The 20,211-nt window shown below is 47.6% G+C and overlaps 1 protein-coding gene across 1 annotated transcript in view; it reads right to left on the bottom strand.

Moving 5' to 3' along the window:
• Window positions 1-4,499: 4,499 nt before the first annotated feature.
• Window positions 4,500-20,211, bottom strand: part of Col15a1 (collagen type XV alpha 1 chain) — a 104,627-nt gene continuing 88,915 nt past the window's right edge. The window contains exons 31-41 of the mRNA XM_055605378.1: window positions 19,207-19,287; window positions 18,719-18,768; window positions 18,213-18,305; window positions 17,421-17,565; window positions 12,719-12,783; window positions 10,865-10,993; window positions 10,710-10,769; window positions 9,976-10,035; window positions 7,124-7,309; window positions 6,778-6,893; window positions 4,500-5,539 (exon numbers count right to left, since the gene is read on the bottom strand). Of these exons, the coding sequence (XP_055461353.1) occupies window positions 5,326-5,539; window positions 6,778-6,893; window positions 7,124-7,309; window positions 9,976-10,035; window positions 10,710-10,769; window positions 10,865-10,993; window positions 12,719-12,783; window positions 17,421-17,565; window positions 18,213-18,305; window positions 18,719-18,768; window positions 19,207-19,287 (1,199 nt within the window). The 3' untranslated portion in view covers window positions 4,500-5,325. The remainder of the gene's footprint in view (window positions 5,540-6,777; window positions 6,894-7,123; window positions 7,310-9,975; window positions 10,036-10,709; window positions 10,770-10,864; window positions 10,994-12,718; window positions 12,784-17,420; window positions 17,566-18,212; window positions 18,306-18,718; window positions 18,769-19,206; window positions 19,288-20,211) is intronic.

Here is a 20,211-nt window from a genome sequence, read left to right as displayed (position 1 = left end):
ATTACTAAAGGTTCCATTACCTTCAACATAGTGCCATAGGCTGGCGACCAAGCATTCAGATCTTGAGCCTGTGGGGAACATTTTGGATTCAACCTGTAACATTGAAGTTCCAAGCGCTCAGTGTTTCCTGACGTTATGACTACTAAAGGGACACTCAATCAATATGTGCTGAACAAAATAGCTAGTAAAGACAATTTTGAGTGTTTACAACACAAAGAGATGATAACTATCTGAGGAGATGTGAAAGTCAATCATCCTGATCTGACCCTTACGCATGCACTAAAATGTCACACTGTTATCACATCGCATGTCTCTATGATTTCTTTGCAACAAGTGAAAATATTGCAAATATTTGTTGAATGAGTGAGTAAAGAAATGACTTTCAGGCCCCGGTTAGATGGTGGTGTCATCCACTGAGAGGGCAAACAATTCTAGCAGGAGAACAAAATGGGAAGCTTCTTTGTACCAGAATTCTGGATTCTTCTTAGAACTCAGGGCACTGGGCAAGCTTGTGCAGGAGACAGGAAGTCTCCCTCACAGTGTGACATGTATCCCTGCTGACCTGAAGAGATCTAGCCCTAGTATCAGGACTGAATTCTGGATCCCCTACTAAGTGAGATGATGAAAGCATTTTAGTTGCTGGCTAGTGGGAAAAGGCATAACGAGCAGGGCAACAGGAGTATTTGGGGTAAGGCACACAAGGTGCTCTCACCAATAGCAGACTGGGTTGTACCAGTGAGGACATGGTAAATCAGTCCTGGGCTTGAAGTTGGGCAGAAAAGCGATGGTAGATACCATCTAGCACAGCCTGGGGAAGAAAGCTCAGCCCCTCTTGGAAACACCTGGGCAGGCCAAGAATGGCAGGAGCACTGACCAAGTGTTTGCTTGGGCTACAACTTCACTCCCAGCACTACCAGTAAGCTCATCCAATGAAGGGTACTTTGTGTGCCTCCCAGTTTGTCAAAGGAAAACACTGGGTTGCAGGGAAGGATTAAGTACAGGGATTGTGTTCAGTAACTTGAAGAACTTGCCAGTGATGACATGGGCAGCAAATAGCAGAGCCAGAATTCAGACCCAGGCAAAGGCCTCTCATCAGTCAACTGCCATGTGAGTTAGAGGACAAGATGGAAGTCAAGAGGGGGGAAACAGTCACTGGCTATTAAAGGGCTCTGAAGAGGCTCAGTGCTTCCCTGGTGACTGAGGCACTCAGGAGTCACGGGGAAAGTCTCTCTAGCTGCAAGGTTAAGGAAGACATGGGCAACACACTTGTCCCGGCTGGAGGGTTCCTGAGAACTGAGAGATGCACATGGAACTCAGAACAGTCTGTGACATTAGAAATGGATCAGTCAAGTTGTGTTTATATATTTAGGCATACAACAACAATTAAAGAGAAGGAGGCCAGGAATTTGAGGAGGGAGCATGAGAGGAGTTGGAGGAAAGAAAAAGAGCATTATATTTTAAATTTAAAATCTTTAAAAAAAAAATGGAAGGGGTTAGTGGACTTGAAAAATAGAGCCATCACCCTGGCTCTGTACAGCCTTGCCAGGCCACAGAGGAAGACAATACAACCAGTTCTGACGAGACCTGATAGGCTAGGATCAGATGGAAGGGGAGAAAGACCTCCCCTATCAGTGAACCAGGGGCATAGGGGAAGAAGAGGGAGGGAGGATGGGTTTGGAAGGAGACAAGGGAGGGGACCACAGCCGGCATACAAATTGAATAAATTGTAATAAATGATAATAATAAAAAAATTTAAAAAAAGAAAAATAGAGCCATCATTTTTGTTTGTGCCTCTATATTGAAACATGATCATGAGTTGAAAATAATTATCCCAGATATTTCTGAGCAGACGTGCAAATTAACAAACACAGAGCCAATCCCATCTCTTCTGTCTTCAGATCTTCTGGGTGTGCCTTGCCCATTCATGAATTCATGATGAATTCATGATGAAGTTTAGATGCTTCAGCATAGAACTCAAGGCTGGTGTGACCTGCCTGTCATTCCATACCCACACCATTCCACCCCTCTTGCTGGGCATGAAGAATCTGTGTTTGGTTCTTCTCAATGTTCTCGTCATTGCCAAAACCTTAGGAGTTTTGGATGAGGAAAGTTTTGTTTTCTGCACTTACCATCTCTGGTGAGACTGCCTGTCACAGCCCTGGACACCTAAGGAAGGCCAGTAGCGGTCATTTTTAGGAACTGATGTAACTCAGAGGGAGAGGAAGCCTCTTTTCTCTGTGGCTGCGCTCTTGGTGAATAGGGACAACACAGGCCTGAAGCTGTCTGCAATCACCCCTGTCCCATGAAGGCAGCTCGTCTTTGGTTGGAAGGAAGAAGAAAGCAGAAGTGAGCCAGGCAGCCAGATGCGATGATAACCCCAACCCCAGGGCGGCATTGCCACATTTGGTCTGCATTCTCTGTCCCACTTCTTGGTCTCATGAACCAACTCATTCTTCTTTTTATTTTCTTTTTATCACAAACCCTGACTAGTACTCAGCTCCACTAGGCTGCTGACAGCTTCCACCATTCTGCTTGTATCCCTTTCAGAATCAAGTGACACAGCACTCAACCACCGACAGGATCCAGAGGATACTGGGAAACCTGAGGGTGCTTCCTGTGACCCAGTCTCCTCATCTCACCGGGTCTGTTTCAGGCCACACAATGTAGCCATATCAGGTTCTCCAGGCCTTCGTGGTGCTGGCTGGACCCCACGGGTGGGCAGACTTTTTCTTGCCTCTTGTTCTATTGCTGGATGGAAGATTCTGCAAGTCTGGAGCCACAGGCTTCAGACCTGGAGGTCTTTGGTAGGGACCTAGAGTACCCCATATACACCAAATGTTCCTTTCTGCATTTGGCTTGAGTATGAGAGTTGGCTTAACAGCCTTCTAGTATCTCCAAGACTTCAAGGCAAATGAGTAGAAAAGGTTTGGAGACCCTTCAGTCATTATGTTTTTAGCCAAATGAATGACAAATTTCAGATGTGAAGCACACCAGGCGGGGTAGGAGGGGTACGACACCAGGTTGGCAAGTCTAGGGAGGTCACCAGTGCCATTGTAGGAAGGGAAGGGAAAGAACACTTAATGGTTAAGGCTTTGCTAAGATGGCGCAGGCCATGACAACAACATGGCCCATCAGAAGAGCCTATGCAGCTTGCCTAAGAGACTAGGAGGAAGACTGGACAGGTGAGTGGACTTTGGCATGCGACAGGAAAGAGGGGGTGGAGGTAGACGTTCAGCGAAGAATCTTGAATGCCAGGCCCAGGATTGTGATGGTTGGTCAGAGTGTATGGGGCTGCAGTTGACCCTGGGACTCCATCCTAGGGGGACACGTGTCCTCCTCCAATGCATGCAGAGGAGACAAGCCTCAACGTCCTCTCCTAGCATCAGGAGAAGTGGGTGTCTCTCTTCCTGGCTTCTCTTCTCAGCTCTCTTCCACCTTGTGCTTTCTGTGGTCTTGGGTCTTGTGGGCTCTGACTGAAGTGGATGGCATCTATACTTCCTGACTCAGGATCCTCTTGTCCTCTTTCTCCTGCCACTGCTGTCTGTGTCGAGCACCCCCCCCCCCCCCCCTCGCACTCTGCTCTGTGTCCATCCTCAACCACGCCCCCCTGGGGCTTTCCTGTTTTCAGTTCATGACTCATTAGAAAGATTCTAACTGCTCTTCCTGCCGTGAATTCTGAAGTGGAGGCTCTGGGCTGTTAGTTTTGTTTTATTTTGGTTGTTCTTCATTTCCTTTCTGCTTCAGGGGCTTAGGAGGATGCAGTCACTGTGATGGCTTTCTGGGCCAGCCCACTGAATGAGAGGAACTATCGCAGCATGCTTCTTGCCTACTAATTATGTTTTCAGAGTCATGCATTTGGGGTGGAGAGGGAACCAACAGGCAGCCATATCCAGTGGTGCCTCAGAAAGACCTTAGGCACTGAAGTGAGAAAGAGCCTGAGTCTGAAGCCAGCCCTGCATATGCCAGACACGTGACTGGACCCAGGAAGGACCTGAGCCTCCTCTTTTTCTTTTTCTTTCTTTCTTCCTTTCTTTCTTTCTTTCTTTCTTTCTTTCTTTCTTTCTTTCTTTCTCTCTCTCTCTCCTTCCTTCCTTCCTTTCTTTTCTTTCCTTCTTTCTCTTTCTTTCTTTCTTTCTTTCTTTCTTTCTTTCTTTTTCTTTATTTTTAAAGTGGAGGTTTAAAAAAAATACACTTTGCAGAGCTGGGGGACATCACTTCCTAATGATTAACATTTACCAAGTGAAGCTGAGACTGTGTGTGTCTATCGCCTTCTCCTTGAGAGACAGAAGAGCCCGCAGTCTGCGCTGTGACACTGTCAACCACAGCACACCTCGTCTCCCACCCAGACTCGTCAGCTCCACATCACCCCCACCCCTCCTTAATTCTTGAATGAATCGTCCCCAGTGCTGATGACAAATTAGCACAGGCACCCAGGCTGCTTCTGCCTTGGTGGCAAAGAATGAGGGACCCAGGGAGAAAAAGAAGTCAAACAGAAGAAGCACCTGGAAAAGATATCTTTATGTTCTTACACGGAAGAAGATATCAGAGTCTATAGCACAGTGATATAGATTTTTCAGAAAATTCATCTCAATGAGTCTGTTTCAGCTGCAGTAATTCAAGACTTGCTAAATGGAAATCACAAAATTGGGGTGGGGAATGGGAAGGGGAACTAGCGAGGGGAAGGCAATGATTATGTGCTGTTTCTTTCCGAGAGTTTTAACTTTCCAGCAAGTCAGAATTGCATAAACAGATGCCATACTCAGCTGTGATTGGGTAAACATGCATCCCTCCATAGCATGGCAGCAATCATATTTTTGGGGGGAACCATATTAAAGCCTGATAGCAGGAGAAAATACAAGCATGGTCTTTTGAGCGGTTGTGGGTGAATGGATGTGCATGGAATCACTCAGCTCACACATAACTTAGGAAGGGGCCATGTGTCCAAAGCTGACCTTGTAAGCAAACACGAAGGACATCTTACACTTACTAGCCATGGTTGGAAAGAAGAAATTGCTTTCTGAAGAATGCACTGGGCAATCACGCCGACCTCTGTTTGCCGATTGCCCTACTCTGTGGCAGGGTTTGTTCACACTGAGGGGGCTTCCTGCAGAATCTAGCACCAATATGTGGATTGGATTTGACTTGGATCTGAGTCCCTTATGTCTTTCCTTTTGAGTATATTGAGGTATGTTCTCTTTGGTTTCTTTTTTGACAAATGTGTAATATTAAAAAAAAAAACTGTAATATTTACAACATTTTAGACTTCAGTGTCAACTCTTCACATAAGAAAAATTAGAAACCTCTTTAAAAATCATGGGAAGGGTATTACTTCCTAGTGTCTGTCATGAAACTGTTTTCAATACACAGAACGATTAGCCTATTCACACAGCTATAAGCTTTCTGGTCCAGAATCTTCCCAGTGCTCAGTGGGGAGGCAAATCCTGTGACTGCCATGTCTGTGGTTCGCCAGGCTTCACAGTACTTATCCACAAGACGGACACCATGGGGATTGGAGCCATGCCAAACGACCTTCTGGGGCCTAGAAGGGAATTTTATAGTGTTACTTTTTGAACGGCATTTTTAATAACGTGAAATTCTTACTTTCTTTTTATTTTATTTTATAGTTGTGAGTGTGTGTGTGTGTGGTCAGAGGTCAACACTGGGTATCTTCATCAATCATTCCCCACCTTGTTTTTTGAGGCATTGAACCTAGAACTTGCCAAGTTAGTTAGATTTGATAGCCACCAAAACCCAAGGATCTACCAGGGCTGGAGTTACAGAAGCATGCTGCTTTACCTGGCTATTAGATGAATGATGGGGATCTGAACTCAAACCAGGCTCTCATGCCTGTGCAACAAGCCTTTACCTCCTGAGCCATCACCCTAGTTCTCAAATAGTAACTGTGTATGGTATATTTTGGTGATTGAATTGGCACACGTGTAGTATACTGAGACGTGTTCCTCCTCATCCATAATCCACAGTCCAATGTCAGATCCTTTCTTTAGCCTTATGGCTGTTACCAGCTTTCTAGTCATACTCTATTTCCGGCCATATTCATCGGCAGCCATCTCCCAATGGCATTCTTAGTTTTCATGAATCTGGACCATTGCTCCTGAGGCCACTTCTTCAGTAGCCTCTTTCAAGGTCAGATTTGTGACTTCTTCATTTCTTAGGGGCTCCCTCTTACAGGACTCTACTTTTGATTCTCATCCTCAAAACCAAATGCCTCCTCTGTGTTCCTGTTATCATCCTTCTCTCTTAAAACTACAAAATTGCCTACATTTATACTTAGTCTGTTATCTATTGCCCTTCAACCCTGGGAGCCCTTAAAGTGTAGGGGCCGTGCAGGTACAGTACTGAGCTTCCAGACCTGGAATCAGACGTGCTGCAGCACAGGCACTGAGTGTTCTGAACAACACGTACTGCATTCAAAGACCAAGAGCGCCATTCAGAGGGCAAAGCTGCAGAGTCACCCGGAATCACGTCACTGTCCGCTGCCTACCGTATTTTCACCCACAGTCAGATGCCCAACTGTCCTATGGTGTACCAATGATCATCTTCTCATCTGACAGGCAAGACTGCCGAGGCTCATAGAGCGAAGTGCTTCCCCCAGGTCTTAGGAGCTACTAGACCTGGGTCTTCTGGCTCCAAGGCCATGGCTTTCTCATGACTCAGCTGCCTCACTGTGGCTTCTCACTGGCAGTGTTCCAGGAGGCTAGCTGATAAAGGATGTGAGAACACATCCTAAAAAATGCGTATCACGCAGCCTGCACTTACCAGGAAGGGTCAGTCATCACGTCTCGACCATCGAAGGAGTATATCGGAATGTGTGTATTGAACTGACCTCCATCACCAGAAAATATTGAGTCCCAATTGTTAAAGAGCACTTGGCCCTATGAAGACAAATAACACATTAGAACTTGTATGCCATTGGCCTACAAGTAGGATTTTGCTTGATCATCAGGGTTCATATTTCCCTTCTGAAGTCCCCATCTTTGAGAGGAGAGTGATCTGAAAAGAGGAGAGGTATGGCTTTCCATAGTTGATGGCATGGAGTGGCAAATGCTTGGGTCACTTGAGGACTGGTATGCCTGAGGGTGGTGGTGACAGGGTTTATCTTTACCTTGAGGTTCACAATCGGAAGGCCGAATCTCTCTGCTTTTCTCACAACTGTGGAGAGGTCCTGCAGGTGGGATGAAAGGAAAGCTCGGAAGGTAGACCACAGTCCCGCTGCTCTGGCCTGCTGGAAGCACTGGAAATCAGCTCTGACGTCCCCAGCCACCGGTGTGTTCAGGGCAACCAGGTGCAGCTGAAAAGAGAGAGGGTGCAGTCAGCACCCCCCACCTGCTGTTCTGAGGAAGAGCCCCCACCCCACCTCTTTCTGGCTGTGAGGTATGGCAGAGGCTTCAGCCAACTGTAATACAGTGGAAATGCCCACCCTCAGTGAAGACAGCCTTAGCACTCCAGCCAGCTCCTTCCAGCTCTGTGAACAGCTCTTGCGGCGGGAATGTCTTTCTTAGATTTAAAAATAAGATGTGGAATTCTCCTCGGGCCAAGGAAAGCCTTTTGGAGATCTGGCTCAAGCCCACAGGCCACACTTGAGCACTCTGGATATGGTCCAGGTTCGGTCTTCAGCATGGCTTCTAAGCTGACTTTGTCCTGGTTCCCAGCTTCGCCCAGCTTCGCCCAGCTATTGCTGGCTGCCCTTACTTCTTCCTGAGCCGACCAGGGGCTGATCTCGGGAGATGTTCAAGGATGGACACACTGCATTTACTAGTAAGACCGCTGAGATGGAGCCTTTTAGATACTAAGGTCAGAAAGCCTCTCTAGCCTCTCATTCCTGACACCCTGTTCATCAGCCCCAAGCCAAAGCCATTCTAGAGTTTGTTCTGTTTCATATATTGGCATCCATTTCCTCCCTCCAGCCCTTTCTGCTGACATTCTATATGAGATACAGTCCATCGCCTGAGAATGCTCATTGTTCTACTCTCTAACCTCATCTCAGAAGTGGCAAGTTAGCACTGACCTCCAAATGCACACCCCCCCAACAGAGAGCCACACATACCTTACACGCAAATAGATACAATATTTGAAAGTATTTTTAAAAACCCAATACACTGCTCTAAACCTCCATTAGCCACTTTGCTAACTCCATTCAGGGTCTATTGAAGGTTGCTCCTCAACCTTCTAAAATCTTCTTGGTCTTAGAAATGCTTCTCTTTCTCTTGCAAATCCACCCTTTGGTCATTTTTGTGACCTCCACAGCAGCCCTTGACTCCTGAGAACTTTGCCTGGCCTTCTTTCTTGGTCTTGCCAATGGCTTCTCACATTTCTTCCGTGAGCCTCTCTCTGTTCTCTCTCATATCGAGTCTCTGTGGGACTCCCACCATCCCCATTATGATGGCCATGGCTTTGCTGAAGGTCTCCGGGAGGGTTTCAGACATTCAGATTCTACGACACGCCCCCCCCCCCCTTCTATTGGGTGTCCTGAGGCTACTGCAGACTTACTCTGCTGAACCCAAGGTCTTCTCTTTAGGTGTCAGCATTCCAGAAAGCATATGTCTGTGCTGTGTGGCTCATGTCTTGCTCTTTGAAGGCCTTAAGCCTTTGAACCTGTCTTTTGCCTGCTCTTCATTGGAGTGGAAATGAGAAACTGATCTAAGATAGAGCATGGAGACTGCTTCTCCCAAGACTCTGAACTGAGTGGATCAGGCTCTGTAGCCATAAGGTAAGAGAGTTAGGACACAAGATGGTGCTGAGGCAGCCCACAGCTGTGCACAGGCTCACGCAGACCATGCCTTCATGGGTGGGGCAAGCCTGGGACAAGAGAAACTCTTACACAAGGGGTCCTGTGGAAATAGCAAAGCGACCAAGAGCATGGAAGAGAGGCCCCAGGCTGTACTTCTTGTCATCAGGTTCTATGAAGTTCGCAGAGTGACTGGGGCATGAGCTTTATTTACACTAGAGAAAGAGTGGGGTGAGTCTGAAATCCCTACCATGTCAGATGATGCCTGGATGGCAGCCTGTGGCCACTGAGTCACCCCGGTGGGAATTTGGCCATCATCGTTGATCTCACTCCTTCTCATGGCAGCACATGCAAAGGTGACCAAACTGGCTTCTCCTGTCTCTTCATAGCCCTCCAAGCAGCCATCTTCTACAGCTTACTGCTTCGCACCCCTACTCGCGCCCTTTCTCACCCACTTGCATGCTCAAACCAAAGGCATTTCAAAACACCAGTCTTACCACACACCCTTGTTCCACTTTCAACTCATCAGCAGCTCCCATGGCTTGCAGGAAAGGGTCAAACTCCCTATCTCTGGCCCATGGTGGTTTCTGCAGCCTAAACCTCTTCCTTTACTGTGCAGTCTGCGCCTCAGGGCAGTTTGAAGTACAGCACAGGGAGAGGCAGCAGCCCCTTACTCTCCCACGTTCCCTGTTCCCCTCTGACCAGAATTCCTACTTTTATTGTTCCCTGCCTTGACTCACTCCTGAACTACAGTGTCCTTTAGGTCTGAATCTAGAGGTCTCCTCCTCCACAGTGAATTCCCTTATCTTTCTGGTAATCCCAGCATCTTGTGTTTGCCTCATTCAAATAGCTTAGCACACGGTGATACACCTGTCTACCTTGGGTGTGTGCCCTCTGGGCTAGTTTGTAAGCAGTTTGTAAGCACCCTCTCCAGGGCTGGAGAAGTAGCCTATCAGTTAAGAGCTCTGGCTGCTCTTGCAAAGAACTGGGATTCAATTCCCAGCACCCACACATTGGCTCACAGTTGTCTGTGACTCCAGTTAGAGGGGCTATGATTCCCTCTTCTGGCCTCCACAGGCGTCAGGCACACATATGGTGCGCATGTAGACAAAAACACTCATATCTGTGAAATAAATAATTCTTAAAGAGGCCTTGATGTCAAACACAGGGCTTAGCACTTACGCGTACTCACTTGTTATCTGTAAGGGAAACGGATGAATTGTACTTACGACAGGCCTCTCATAATTGGCGCTTAGAATGGGGTTCAGTGGAGGCTGTGGCTGGTACGGCTGTGACACGAAAGGGGAAAGGTTAAAGTACGAATACACACTTAGTCTGTTCTCCAGAGTGCAATGAGGTGGGAGTCAGCATGATGCTTTCAATAGTTGGGCATTGCCTGTAACTGTGACTCCTAAGTTGGGAGTGGCCAACTGAATAAGTCCTCAGCAAGGGGGGTAGTGTCCTCGAGATCGTTAAGACCCTTGTGCCAGGGAAGCAGAGGATCTCTGCTTAAAAGCCAACAGGTCTGCCTTTTCAAAGGTTGAGCTTTATAACCTGAAGAATGGGGTGGTGGTAGCATCCTCAAAGGGCTGCAATAGAATTCAGCAGACTGTGTCAGTTACCTACCTCTATTATACCTGGCAGGTGTGGCGATTTTAGCCTCAGCATTTAGAAGGCAGAGGCAGGTGGATCTCTGTGAGTTCCAGACCAGCCAGGATGACTAGTGAGATCTTGTCTCAAAATGTAAGTGAGGGAGAATAGGAAGGGAGGGAGGGAGGGAGGAAAGGATTCTTCTAGGTAACGTGGATAAGTTTGGAACAGAGGTTTCCACCCTTCACTCTGTGGTGATAATGTGCTGTTTTATAATCACTAGTGCTAAGTCACCCAGAGCAGGCTGGGCTTCGAGTGCTTGGTGCAGGCTCGTGGGGGCGGGGCCCAGGGAGCAGGCAGGGGGAGCACTCACATTGCTGGACAGCGCTGGTGGTGGGGGGCTGTCATCAGGAATGGGGATCAGCTCTCCCAACTGCAAGAGAAGGAGGAAGCTGCAAATGAAACAGCTGAGTTTACGTCGGAGGGTGCCTGTAGGGAAAGGGGCTGTGAAGGAAGGCCAAGAGTTACCTGTAATTTCTTCCAGCCGTCCCGGACACGGATGAAGAACTCCCCACTGTCCCTCAGGTAGATGAAGGTCCCCTCTATGACCAAGTGTGCTTTCTTCAGCATGTCACCCATGTCGCTGAGCGCCGTGACCTGTCAGGTCATTGTAAATTCCAAGCTGTTACTAAGATGTGGCAGAATGTGATGCACCCGCCCACCCTTCTCTAAGTAACCCGCATCTGAGAAAAAGGCTTTGTTGCGTTGGACAGTGATATGTTACTAAGAACTAAGCTTTGTTTTCAGGGTTTCGGCTCAAAGCCAGGGCCTGTGCATGTTAGGCGAGGGCTCCACCACTGAGCTACATCATCAGACCCTGGCTGCCAGAGATAGACATGGTATTTTCTGTTATCACTTGTGCTTGCCTTATCTTTTGAGACAGGGTCACTCACTGAGCCCAGCACTAACCGACTGGATGTACCAACCGGCAAGCTCTGATGGCTTGTCTCTGCTCCCACTCCCCTAGCACCAGGTTTACAGATGTGTTTTTAAAGTGGCTGCTGGGGGTCTGAGCTGGGACCTCCATGCCTGTGTGGCAGGCGCTTTCCCCACTGATCTGTCTCCTCAGCCCCTAGGCTTTTGTGACAAGTTTTTGCTCAGTAGCCAGGACATGCCTTGAACTCACAATCCGTCTGCATCAGCCCCCTGAGTGCTGGGATTTCAAGAGTGTGCTATCGTGCTTGGCTAAGGGAGTTCTTTTCCATGAAATGAAAATACGCATTGCTTTGAACCACAAGTCTAAATTATAAAAAAAAAATGAATAAAAACACAAATGATAATTTCCTGTGAAGATAAAGATGTAGCAACAGAATCGTCTTTGCTGAGTTTTGGTTTTAGCAAAATCATCAGTACACTGCTTTTTTTTTTTTTTTTGCCACTTGCATTGATTTTTTAACACAGCTCTGTAGTAACATCTACATTGGCTAATGGCATCATCTCACATTCCTTGGTGACTTTCAAATTCATTTTCATTTGGGATACGAAATGCAAGCAAGTGGGCAATTATACTTAGCACTTAGTCTTTAGTCTAGCTGGATGGCTGCAATATTAAATATGTGTTTAAAAACCGGGGGCTTCCAGCGTCTCTGTCTCAAAAGTTGCCTAAAATAAGAATGGCAGCCGTTTAGCATATCTAGAAGCAGATTCAGGAAGCTGAAGCTGCAAAAAAAATATTCTGAATAGCAGCATCAAGTCTCAAGGAACTATCAGCCGAGGATCTCATTGAAACTGAGAAAAAAAAAATACAAAAAAAAAAAATAACTTGTCTCACCCTGATGATAATAATATTCATCAAAATGGCATGGAAACTCCCCCAATAGCCAGATTTTGTCATCTGCTGGAAACTTCTGTCTTTTGAAAGTCAGTCTTTTTAAAAATGAGACCCAGTAGCCACCAAGGAGGCTTGGAGGACTGCTGACAGTCTGGTGGGCATCGGCCCATCTCTCTGAGCTTTGTAACAACCCAGCAACCTATCCTACTACAGTACACTGCGGGGCAGTGAATGCACACGGGCCATGCTCCAGCTGAACCCCGGGATTTTTGATCCACTTGCCTCTGCCTCCTAAGTTTTAGGACAAGAGGCATGTGCCACCATGCCTGGTTTCACCTGGTGCTAGAGAGCAAACCTAGGGCCTTCTCCGTGTTAGAAAAGCAGTCTACCAACGGAAGTACATCGTCAGCCCATGGGAGAGTACTAACTCCAAAATAAAAGGTGTTCTAGTCCCATCCCCAGCCTCCTCCGTGCCACCAAAACACTGCAGCCTGCCTGAGTCTGAAGTGAACCTACCCAAGGCAGGAGTGGTTACTACCCAAGATACTGACCAAGTTTCTGGATCCGGGAAGTCCTGGCTGTCCTGGAGGGCCAGGTGGGCCTGGAAGGGCCACAGCTGGGAGAATAAAAAAAGAGGGCAGTTGCATAAAGCATAGTGTCTGCTACAGGGGGTCCCCGCTGACTCCCAGAGGGGCGCTCAAGGTCCCTTTTATGCTGTGGGCTGTCCACCTGTACTCTGGGCCCAGCAAGAGATTAAAGCCATACTGACTGGCCTCACATTCTTTACCATCACCCTGGATGACATGTCAGGACTGTAAGTAAGTCACATGGGTGGTGATTGGTAAAAGCCAGTTTGAGTCCAATTTTCTGTCACGTACCTGAAAATACCCTGACTCAACACTCCTTCAAGAGACAAAGCATGTGACCACCCATCGGAGGAAGTGGGCCACAAAGAGGAAGAGACAGGGCTGGGCTGTGGGAAGACACTGAGCCAGTAGTGACAGGAGCGCTGGTCTTGGGGCCAGACAGAGACCAGGTTGCCAATTGCCAGCTGTACTTTTAAGGTAGCAGTAGGCTCCCAAAAGCTGTTTGCCAGACTCTAGGAGACACCCCTTCTATGACAACATTCTATGGGCATGCTGGAGAGGACCAGTGATGTTCAGGCTAGGCATGCACATTGCAAACTGCCCAGGGTTTCTTGGTTCTTGTAGTGTCACAGAACCCTTAAAAATCAGCTCAAGATCCACCCCACCCCCCATGAGGGGGCATGAGTCTCCAGTTAAAAAGTCCCTGCCTCAGGCAGAGAGGTATTTGGATTTCCCCTTTGTTTTCCTTCTGCCTCTCTGAACCCATCCCCTTCAGCATGTGCAGAGCTCTTGGCGGAGGTCAGGATGTCTCTGTAAGGTCCCGGAAAACGACTCCATTGATTCTTCAGGTCACTGCGGGTGAGTCTTCAGCTTGGCTTGACTGTCCACACACAGGTGGCAAGCGGCCAGTGGATGCGGGGTCAGGGGAGGACTTGGATTTGGGTTCCAGCCATGTGTTCCCCAAGCATGAATGACCTTGAACAAGACTTCCGTCCTTTCTGAGCCTCAGTGTCTCCCTCCTTGGAGTTATAATAACACCCAACTTCGTCTCCCTGTAGCATTGCCGGGAAGACCATGTGTATCGGGTCTATGCCAATGTTTTATAAACATGAGCTGTCATACATTATGTGAAAGGCAATCCCTGCTCAATGCAGGAAGGTATCTGGATCCCCTGATGTGGTGCTTCTGTGGGCCACAAAGTCTCTGCACCCTGCGCTCACCCTGCCAAACCCCTGTATCTCCTCCAGTGCCTGTTCATCCATCATCTGGTTTTATCTACCCAGCTCTCATCTTTGCATGATCAAAGTCCTTAGAGTCTTCTCTTGAGGTCTTTCCCTTCATACCCACAACCATTTCCTTACAGAAAAAGCTACTATGTCTTCAGGTGGTCCTACCTCCTGACTGTGGATGATTGGTCCAAAATTGGCACCTAGCTCAAGACAGGCCAGTTAGAATCTTTTCCTGGAACTGTCCTATCCCTAGACATTTCAGACTAAAGTTGAGAAAGAAGCTCATGATTTCCAGCTCACAGTGGAAGCCATAAGCTGTCAGCAACCATCCTGCCCTCTGTGCCCAGGGTGTGGTTGTGGAGAGCTAGCATTAAGCTGGTACACAGAGAGAGGCAAGAGATGGCCAGAGCATCCTTACGTGGTGTAGGGTTAGGTTCCAGCTGTTCATGGGTTCCAGTTTCCCAGTCTACTCATCCCACAAACTGATTCCACAGCCCCTCCTTCCAGCCGGCAAACTTCCCATTCTTTCAGCCTGATTTGAGCCTTGTTTCTGCTTTCAACCAGAAGATCCAAGGCCATGTCAAAGCCAACCCCAAGGCCACCCTTTGAAAAGCTATGCCTGACACCCAGGCTCTGTGGGTCTCTACCAGGTGTGTTCCACCATACCTGGCTCATGCCAATGTAACCAGCAAGAAATGCCCCTGCATTTATTGATGCTACTGGATGAGCGTGTGTTTCAGAAGTTTTGGAGGTTTTGTTTGTTTGTTTTAGTTTTAGAATACTTACCTATACATGACAAATCTTAGGGCTAGGGCCAGCATCATAAACTAAAGTAAGATGTATTTTACTTATTAATTTTGTGATTCTGGGGCTTGATTTGGGACCTTCTGGTATGCTGGAGAAATGCCTCACTGTGTTAAACAATAATTTTTGACACTAAACAGTCTCAGGGTCCAGAGTTTCCATCTGTGGCACCATGCCAGTACTCATAAAGTTTGGGTACCATAGTACTTCAAACTTTGAGCTTTTGAGACTAGGGATGTTCATCTTATTGCTCAGCATAGAACATCCACCATGTGCACATTAGGAAAAGCATAGGCCTTGGAGCTATGGACATGTGGGCTCTGATCCATGGGTACCACTTAGTAGCTGTAAAATGAGGCTACTGGTCATCTTCCTGTGTGTGTGTGTGTGTGTGTGTGTGTGTGTGTATGTGTGCAGCAGAGGTGCGTGTTTGCACACGCACACATACTCAGGGTATGTGGAGGTCAGAGGACAACCTCAGGTGTTAGTCCCTCTCTGGTGAACCTGTTTTCTGTTTTTAAGACAGGGTTTCTCAATGGCCAGAAGCTCATCAATTAGACCAGGCTGGCTGACAGTGAGCCCCAGGAGTCCTCTTGTCTCCACCTTTCTGCGATTATAAGTGTGCACCACTGTTTTGCATAAGTTCTGCAGACTTTGAATCCTCATGCTAGAATGACAAGCACTGTAAGGACTGAGCTACTTCCCCAGGCCTCACTATCACTTTTCTCGAATTACCAGAAAACTGTAGTCAAGGGATGAACAAACTTCCTGGTACTTGGTATTGTTCAATGAATGGATAACTCATTTTTTGCATTTGTACTCTAGAAATACCAAGGGCTGATTGGAATTCTACACCAAGAGGGACAATTAGCACTGGTCCTTAAGCCAGTGTGCTGGGTAGTTTTACATCAACCTGACACAAGTTAAAGTCATCCAAGAAGAGAGATCCTCAGCTGAGAAAATGCTTCCATAAGATTGGACTGTATACAACTGGTAGGGCCCTTTCTTAATCAGCAATTGATGTGGGAGGACTCAGCCCATTGTGGGTGGGGCCATCTCTGGTCTGGTAGTTCTGGGTTCTGGAAGAAGGCAGGCTGAGCAAACCATGAGGAGCAAGCCAGTAAGTAGTACCCCTCCATGGCCTCTGCATCAGCTCCTGCCTCTGGGTTCCTGCCCTGTTTGAGTTCCTGTCCTGACTTCCTTCACTGATGAACAGTGACATAGAAATATAAGTCAAATAAACACTTTCCTTCCCAACTTGTTTTTGGTTATGGTGTTTCATCATAGTAATAGTAACCCTAACTAGGACAGCTAGATTCTCAAGGCATTGGAAAAACAGCCAAGAAGGTTCTAGAATATGTGAAAAGGTGCTCAACACAAGTACTCACTAGGGAAACTCAGAGAACCACAGTGAGTTAGCACCTCAGAGCCATCAGGACTGAAATGGTGTAACCACACATGCTGGATATATATATATATATATATGTGTGTGTATATGTACATGTATATACATATATACATATGTGTATAATACATATACACACAAATATATAATATGGGTATATTCTTTGGTCAGAGAAAAGGGGGTAAAGTGCTGAAACATATTACAGCATGGACAAACCTTAACAACATGATGCTAAGTGAAGGAAACAGACATAAAAGGCCTCAGATTGTATGACTCCGTTTATATGGCATCTTAGTTGGGGTTTTTATTTCTGTGATGAAATACCATGACCAAAAGCAACTTGGGGTGGAAATGGATTATTCACTCACAGTTTCATATAACAGTTCATTATCCAAAACAGTGAGGGCAGGAACTCAAGCAGGACAGGATCCTGGAAGCAGGAGCTGATGCAGAGACCATAGAGGAGTGCTTCTTATTGGCTTGCTCTCCCTGGCTTGCTCAGCCTGCTTTCTTCCAGAACCCAGGACCAGCAGCCCAGGAGTGGCCCCACTCAAATGGCTGGGCCCTCCCCCATCAATCATTAATTAAGAAAATGCATTATAATCAGATATTAATAATTTTCTCCATTTATGTTCCTTCCTTTCAGATGACTCAAGCCTGTGTCAAGTTGACACAAAACTAGGCAGTACATATAGTTTATATATAATGTCCAGAATAGGAAAATCCAGGGCAGAAAGTGGATCTGGAGTGTAACTGCTTGTTGCAAAAATCAATCTTTCTTTCTTCCTTTCTCCTTTCCTTCTTTCCCTTCCTTTCTTTCTCTCTCCCTTCTTTCCTCCTCCCTTCCCTCCCTCTTTTCCTCCTTCCTTCCTTTTTCTTCCTTCCTTCTTTTTTACTTTTTTTAGTTCTGGGGATCAAACCTAAGGCTTTCTGCACATTCTACCACTGAGCTTTAGCCCCATTCCATGAGACTTCTTTCGGGTGAGACGAAATGTCTAGAATTAAGCAATCTGCTGTCTGTAAAACTTGTGAATACCTTCAACATTACTGAACACTGTACACTTGCAGTAGGTGTATGTTATTATATCTGAATTATATCCATTTTAAAGACGAAAAGAAGATAGGGTCCATCCAGCATACAAGCCTCTATTACACAGAGACTCTCACGTGTCGCCATGAGCACAAAGGCAGAGGCAGCAGGAACGGGGCACCACCACTCAGTACTAACCTGCACCCAGAATGGCAGGAGGTCCTGGTGGCCCAGGAGGTCCCGGTGGTCCAGGAATACCAGGTCTCCCAAAGCCAGGGGGTCCAGGCAGGCCTGGAACCCCTGGGGGCCCCTGGGGCCCGACGACAGCCTCTCCTTTCTGTCCCTGTCAAGGCCAAAACATAGTCATGGAGAAATCTCTTCTTTCATGAAGATGTTTGTAAAACATACTAATTCCAGGTGGTGGCAGCCCCAGCAGGCAGCAGCTCAGATACAAGCGAGCCCAGGCATCCAGAGGGACTGGGAGATCCAGTCTGGCCTTCTCACTTCACATAAGGAGGAACTGAGCCTTCAGAGTGGAGACAACTTGCCTCCAGTCACAGTCAAGTTAGGTCAGAAACCTGGGGCAAACCTTGATCTTCTCTCATGGCTAAATGACCTTCCATTTACAAAGACCAGGCCTGTGGGTCAGCTCTACCTTCAGTCAAGCATTGGAAGAACCAAAGAGACCTTCTGGAGACATTGCGGGCACCTTCCGTTTGTCCTCTAAGATTCCCCTTCACTATTGATAGCTCTGTCCACAGAGTGAACAGCATGCATGGCTGGTGCTGGGGGTTCAGTCCCTGTACACAGCCTGGGCAGCTCTAACGACTGAGTTCACCTCCCACCAATCAACCACACATGGGGAGAGCCTGCTCACCATGAAGTCCTGCCTCCAGCGCTTAGGGCACTGGCTTCAACTGTAGAACCACCTACTCATGTTAGCGGCAGGGCAAGGAAAAGCCACAGGTCCCCCAGAGAGTCGCTACTCACAACCACGCCTGGATGTCCTGGTAGGCCTGGAGGCCCAGACACAAAAAGGTTGTTGGTGGGCTCTCTTCTGAATGCTGCATCTCCATTCTCCCCCTGGAAGAGAGACCATGGGCAGTTGCAGGAAGACTGGCCTGAACCCTTTCTCACAGAAACTGGAGAAACTGAGGCACAGGCTGCCATGGTTTCAGTTGGGGGCACTGGAAACAGAACATTCCACCTGTTGGGAATGTCATTCCCAAACTCCTATGTTGATGGCACTGAGAAGTAAGGACTTTGGGTTTAAGGAGTAATGCGTGCTCTAGGGAGTGGAGTTGCTATAAAAGCAGACCCTCTGGCATATTAACCTCCTGACTCTGCAGAATCCCAACCAGTATAGTTACTGGACCTCCAGAACCGTGTGCCAGAGAAACCATTCTTCCTTCCAAGTCACCCAGCCTGTGGTATTCAGTTCTAGCAACAGCAAACAGACTAGGATAACAGACCAAACGTTTGTCATGAATATTCACCTTCAAGCTGTTGAGAAAGTGTCTCAGGTAAGCTGGATCAACTGGAGGGCCTGAAGAAGAGATGCTGTGTAAGGCCACTACCGTAATGGCAGAGGCTTCAAAGAGTTCCCCACATTAGTAACCATCGCCCGTCTTAGTAAGAATGACACCAAACTAGTGTTTAGGGTTGACGCTAGGCTTGGATTGGGCTCTCCAGGCCCAATCAAGCCCTAACTAAGCTGGACTGTAGGATCCTGGGAAAGCCCCTGATTCTCTTTAGGCCGTATTTTACATAAGAACGTTTGAAAGTCAGTCCCTCCCTCTCCCCGCCTGTAGCATACTGAGCATACTAGGAAAGCACTGTACCTTCAGCCCCAGCCCTTGGACTACCTTGACAATGTTCTGCTTTGGACATGTCCGGCCTTCTCACTAGAACCCACAGTGCTTGTGGGCAGGGTGGCTGTGTGGTTAGCCTGACTCAGCAAAGCCTAGAGTAGGGGCAGGCATACCTGGCGGTCCTTGAGCTCCTTGGTCCCCCTTTTCTCCTTTTGAGCCAGGAAGACCCCAGGACCCTTTTTCTCCTTTAACACCTGTCACCAAACACACACATTTAAGAAAAAGGAAAAAAAAAAAAAAAAAAAAAAAAAAAGGTTGTGGAAAATCAAGTTTTTGAGCTAACTCCCTTAGCAAAATCCATCAAACCAGAAGATCTCTGTAGGGAAGAGAGTGGGAGGAACATGATTCCTGAGTCAAACAGGTTTCCAGATCTTGACCCACTTCACAGTCATGCAGTGTTGTCACAGAGAGGAGGGACAAAGGGTTCAGCCCAGCAGGGGCTGTTGTGACCAAGCTTCGCACTCCCTTGGGACAACCTATGAGTGCAGACTGACAGTCCCACTCAGGTCTCCTCTCATCTCCCCTGGGGCCTGTACAGCCTGGTGTCCTGAAAAGCAGACAAATTTCCCAGGGGCGATGAACGGCACAGTGCATCTAAGGAGGCTGAGTCATTCACTGACACAGCTGGCGGAGGGAATGTACACCCAGTGGGTCACATGCCTCCCTGAGTGACAGGAAACAATGAGTCTGAGGGGCTGGCCTTCTACACCCACCATTTCCTCTACTCCTCACAGGAGAGAGGCATGAGGGAGGCTTATAGAAAAGCAGTGTTTGGGGAGGGGAGACACCTCTTTCCTTACCCTTGATGGGGACTAAAGGTCCATATGAGCCCTCCCAGTTCATGAAAGGTGCAGCAGATAAATCTTCCAATGTTCTCTAGTCTAGAGACAGTGTCATAAGGTTTGTAGGCACAGGCTTCCTCAGTGTGGGAGGAGGGCCAGGAGCACCAGAGATGTGATGGAGCCTTCTAGGGAGCGACAGGGAAGTACAGCCACAAAGCCCTGGGTTCCACTGAGACTGAGGCAGAGGGTTGTTGGTTCCCAACGAGGCCACGGTCAGTGGTGAAGGAGAAGAACATAGCTAGCAGGAAACCACAGGTACTCCCCTGAGAGGCAACA

The sequence above is a fragment of the Psammomys obesus genome, unplaced genomic scaffold (genome assembly GCF_907164565.1).
Source record: "Psammomys obesus unplaced genomic scaffold, mPsaObe1.curated_primary_1811, whole genome shotgun sequence".
NCBI classification, from domain to species: Eukaryota; Metazoa; Chordata; class Mammalia; order Rodentia; family Muridae; genus Psammomys; species Psammomys obesus.
The sequence above is the reverse complement of the archived record's forward strand: the minus strand, read 5'-3'. Positions and strand labels throughout refer to the sequence as shown.